This window comes from Colobus angolensis, unplaced genomic scaffold, assembly GCF_000951035.1.
Source record: "Colobus angolensis palliatus isolate OR3802 unplaced genomic scaffold, Cang.pa_1.0 Scaffold10, whole genome shotgun sequence".
Classification (NCBI taxonomy): domain Eukaryota; kingdom Metazoa; phylum Chordata; class Mammalia; order Primates; family Cercopithecidae; genus Colobus; species Colobus angolensis.
The window spans coordinates 21,410,521-21,414,939 of NW_012110919.1; the positions used below are offsets into that span (position 1 = coordinate 21,410,521).

The 4,419-nt window shown below is 49.0% G+C and overlaps 1 protein-coding gene across 2 annotated transcripts in view; it reads right to left on the reverse strand.

Annotated features, from left to right (window-relative positions):
• LOC105507666 (chromosome unknown open reading frame, human C12orf76) overlaps positions 1-4,152 on the reverse strand; it is a 40,751-nt gene extending 36,599 nt beyond the window's left edge. The window contains exons 1-2 of one of the 2 annotated variants that reach the window (XM_011936262.1): positions 3,947-4,152; positions 2,354-2,527 (exon numbers count right to left, since the gene is read on the reverse strand). In XM_011936262.1, coding sequence (XP_011791652.1) covers positions 2,354-2,368 — 15 coding nt within the window. In that variant the 5' untranslated portion in view covers positions 2,369-2,527; positions 3,947-4,152. Of the gene's footprint in view, positions 1-2,353; positions 2,528-3,946 lie in introns of those variants that run through there. The other variant, XR_001001136.1, reaches the window with a different exon arrangement.
• Positions 4,153-4,419: the final 267 nt, after the last annotated feature.

Here is a 4,419-nt window from a genome sequence, read left to right on the forward strand (position 1 = left end):
GTTTCCACTGCTGTGTAACAAATAGAAACTCATACAGCCTCAGACAACCCTCATTCCATAGGGGGCTAGCAGTCTGTAGAGGAACAGAGTGGGGCCCTCTAAGGCACGGGGTCCAGGGAAAGGGATCCCCTATTGTATGGGTCAAAGGGCAACGCTTCCCTCTATTCCTGAATTTGAATTCTGCTCATACCCAGCATCCCATGTTATTCCTTGTGTATGGAAGTATTGCCTGGGGCATATGTTTGGAAAGCCTGGGTCTCATGCTGTGTCCTAGCCGCAAGGGAACCTGGGACATTCAGTTGTGACATGTATTAGGGAGTGGAACTCATAACACAGATAGTTCCCCAAACATGTTGTGGCCGTTCAGGTCATGATCGACCACTCCAACAACCAATAATAGGATTATATGTAGGAGGATCAAATAGGCCAACACATGTTACATGCTAAGAATGGAACCCAGCACATGCTAAGACCTCAGCAACACTCAGTAGCTCTTATATTTCAAGCAAAATAATGTCTCTAAAATGAAAATAGCATAAAACTCTTCACGTTTTCTGTATGTTTCAATATTTTCTACTAAGATGCTGGGGGTTGGGAGGACAGCTCTCCATGCTTTCTCAGTGCCCCCCAGATGCAGCTCAAGGTGCTCCATGATCTCGCCCCTGCTAGCTTCCCCAGCCCCACCTTGGCCTCGCCTTCTAGGCCACTGTACACGCCAGTTGTGGGCCTGTGAAGAAGCCAGACAAACTGCTCCTTCCTCTTCTCAACACTGTGCTACCCACGCAGGAGGCCTGAGAGGCTCCAGTGCAGGGTGGGAGGCTGGGCTGGGGCGGTATCCCCAGTGGCCTGTGGGTGCAGGAGAGAAACCTCCATCCTTGCCCCTCAAAACAAGAAAACCAGATAGCAAGGCAGCTTTTCATAAGGCTACAGCCATTCATTTGAAAAAACCATGCTGGCCGGGCGCGGTGGCTCAAACCTGTAATCCCAGCACTGTGGGAGGCCGAGACGGGCGGATCACGAGGTCAGGAGATCAAGACCATCCTGGCTAACACGGTGAAACCCCGTCTCTACTAAAAAAAATACAAAAAACTAGCCGGGCGAGGTGGCGGGCGCCTGTAGTCCCAGCTACTCGGGAGGCTGAGGCAGGAGAATGGCATAAACCTGGGAGGCGGAGCTTGCAGTGAGCTGAGATCCGGCCACTGCACTCCAGCCTGGGCGACAGAGCGAGACTCTGTCTCAAAAAAAACAAAACAAAACAAAACATGCTTGTCTTTTGAGATGATGTGCTTCCAGCTATTTGGGTGTTTTGGTGTTAGATATGAACAAAGGGATGAAGATGGATGGTAGTAGGCAGGTGTTTTTATTTATTGCCTGAGATCCTTTATTTATTTATTATTTTTATTATATATATGTATGTATGTATACATATATGTGTATATATACTTTTTTTTTTTTGAGACTAAGTCTCGCTGTATCACCCAGGCTGGAGTGCAGTGGTGTAATCTCGGCTCCTGCAACCTCCGCCTCCTGGATTCAAGCAATTCTTGTGCCTCAGCCTCCTGAGCAGCTGGGATTACAGGTGCCTGCCACCACTCCCAGCTAATTTTTGTATTTTTAGTAGAGACACGGTTTTGTGATATTGACCAGGCTAGTCTCGAACTCCTGACCTCAGGTGATCTGCCTGCCTTGGTCTCTCAAAGTGCTGGGATTACTGGAGTGAGCCACCGTGCCCAGGCAACATATATATATATATACACACACACACATATATATACACACACACACATATATATATATACACACATACATACATATATATATATATATTTTTTTTTTTAAAGTATTTTAAGACAGGATCTCAGTCTGTCACCCAGGCTAGGGTGTAGTGGCGGCATGACCACAGCTCACAGCAGCCTCAACCTTTGCCTAACCTCCTTACCAGTGCTGTGGTAGTCCTCGAACCTCTCCTTGGTCTTCCTCAAGTCGGTAAAAGGCATTATCAATCCCTTAGGAATCCAGAGCCAGCCTTCACCTCCTAGCAAATCCATCAGTTCTGCCTCAAAACACATCCCAGCTTTGTCCACATAGGCTCCACCATCCCATTCCAGCCCAAGTCTCCATCTCCTTGCATCTGGTGACTCTAGCAGCCTTCTCACTGGTCCCTCACCATTATTCTGGTCCCACCACACTCTATGCTCTGCACAATGGTCCATGAGAGCTTCTAGAAACATGAGTCAGATGGTTTCACTTCTCTGCATAATACTTTTCAGTGGCTTCCCATGGTACCGAAAAAATCAAATTCCATCTCTTCCCCTGTCCTGCCCTCTGCTCTGGCCCCACCCTCCTTTCTTACCAGGTTCTGGAACATGCTGTCCTTGCTGTTCCTCTTTTGTGCTTCCAGATCTTTGCATTTACTGTTCTCTTGGTCCTGTGTATCACGTGGCTGGATTCTTCTCCTCCTATGGGGTCACCTCCTGAACTGGGTCATCTCTGACCTTCTGACCTCCCCCTCAAGCTCTCACATCACCTAGGTATCAAGGGTGGGATGAGAATGTGGCAGACCTCATGTTTCTATTTCCCTGAAGATGGTCAGAGCAGGCCGGCCACTGTAGCTCACACTTTGGGAGGCCGAGGCAGGCGGATCACTTGAGGCCAGGAGTTCAAGACCAGCCTGGCCAACATGGCAAAACCCTATCTCTACTAAAATTACAAAAATTAGCCTGGTATGGTGGCACATGCCTTTAGTCCTAGCTGCTCAGGAGGCTGAGGCAGAATCATGCGAATCGAGGAGGCAGAGGTTGCAGTGAGCCAAGATCACGCCACTGCACTCCAGCCTAGGTGACAGAGCAAGACCCCAAATGAAAAAAAAAAGCAGGGCGCGGTGGCTCACGCCTGTAATCTCAGCACTTTGGGAGGCCAAGGCGGGCAGATCACCTGAGGTCAGGAGTTTGAGACCAGCCTGACCAACATGGAGGAACCCCGTCTCTACCAAAAATACAAAATTAACAGGGCGTGGTGGCACATGCCTGTAATCCCAGCTACTCGGGAGGCTGAAACAAGAGAATCACTTGAATCCGGGAGGCAGAGGTTGTGGTGAGGCGAGATCATGCCATTTCACTTCAGCCTGGGCAACAAGAGCAAAATTCTATCTTAAAAAAAAAAAAAAAAAAATCAGGGGCAGAGGGGCCACGCTTGAGTTGGATTTGCTCCTCCTGGTGTCTGGTGGTCTGGTGCCTCCCTGACCTCCGTGCTGGGTTCACTTCTATTCAGACCTACAGGTGTGCGGCCACACACTGGGAAACAGGTGTCCAGACAGGAGCTCCCTTTTAATAGCCAGGAACTAGTAGAGCAGCACCATCTCCATGGTGACAGCCAGCCTGGGACCACGAATGACAACACAGGCTCACTGTTGGCCCCAGTGGAGGCTAACTAGGTAGAGGAGAAGCAGCAGCTGTGAGTGGAGTTTGTTCTCCTGTCCCTCTCTCAACCTTCCCTAGTCTGTGGCCATTGGAAAAGCTTCTGTGAGGACCGATCTCCAGGGAAGAGGGAAATCTTCCCAACAGAATGTAACCATCTTTTATGCCTTTGCTTACAATCTTCCCGTGGCTTCTCAACTCACTCGGAATAAAATCTAAATAATTCTCCTAGGTGGTGTCATTGTAAGCGGCTTGGTTTAAGCAATAGCTTGGTGTCACAGAAACCAAATAGTAGTTAAGTACCAAGGTGAGTTGGCAGCCTCCGTGGGCCAAGTCGCACATCCCAAATGAGCAGGGCTTCTGGTGGGACTGAGGAAGGAACCGAGATAAGAATAGGAGCTCAGCAATTACCTAGGCAGAGTCTCCACAGCCCAAACAAGCCAGCACTAGAGAAGTAGACTTCAGAAATCCCTGGAATTTCTGGCTTTTGGGAAGACTTTGTAACAGATCACTGTATTTTGTCTGCCTACTCTTTCCACTTCCTTTTCCCTTTTTGTCTGGTAATAGGATCTTCCTTCCTAAGGAAAATCCACTGGATGTGGTTCAGTAGGACTCATACTGCTCCGTCATCTTCTCGAACTCGAGACCTCAGGTGATCCACCCACCTTGGCCTCTCAAAGTATTGGGATTACAGGCATGAGCCACTGCACCCCGCTGGCTCTGTCATCTTCTCCCTATTTCCTGCTACAGGAGTCAGCACATGATCTAGAGTGGCCAATGGGATGACACCATGGCCCAGGCGGTGATTGGTTCAGGGATGGATATGTAATTCACACCCGACTGATCAGTCTCTCCCTGGACTTTCCTAACAGAGCATCAGGAAAGACTGTTTGCTCCTCTGAGGTTGCTAAGAAGAAGAGAATGTAAGGATTTCTTGCTACATAGAGAGTTGTTCAAGAAGGAAGCCAAAGGCCGGGCACGGTGGCTCATGCCTGTAATCCCA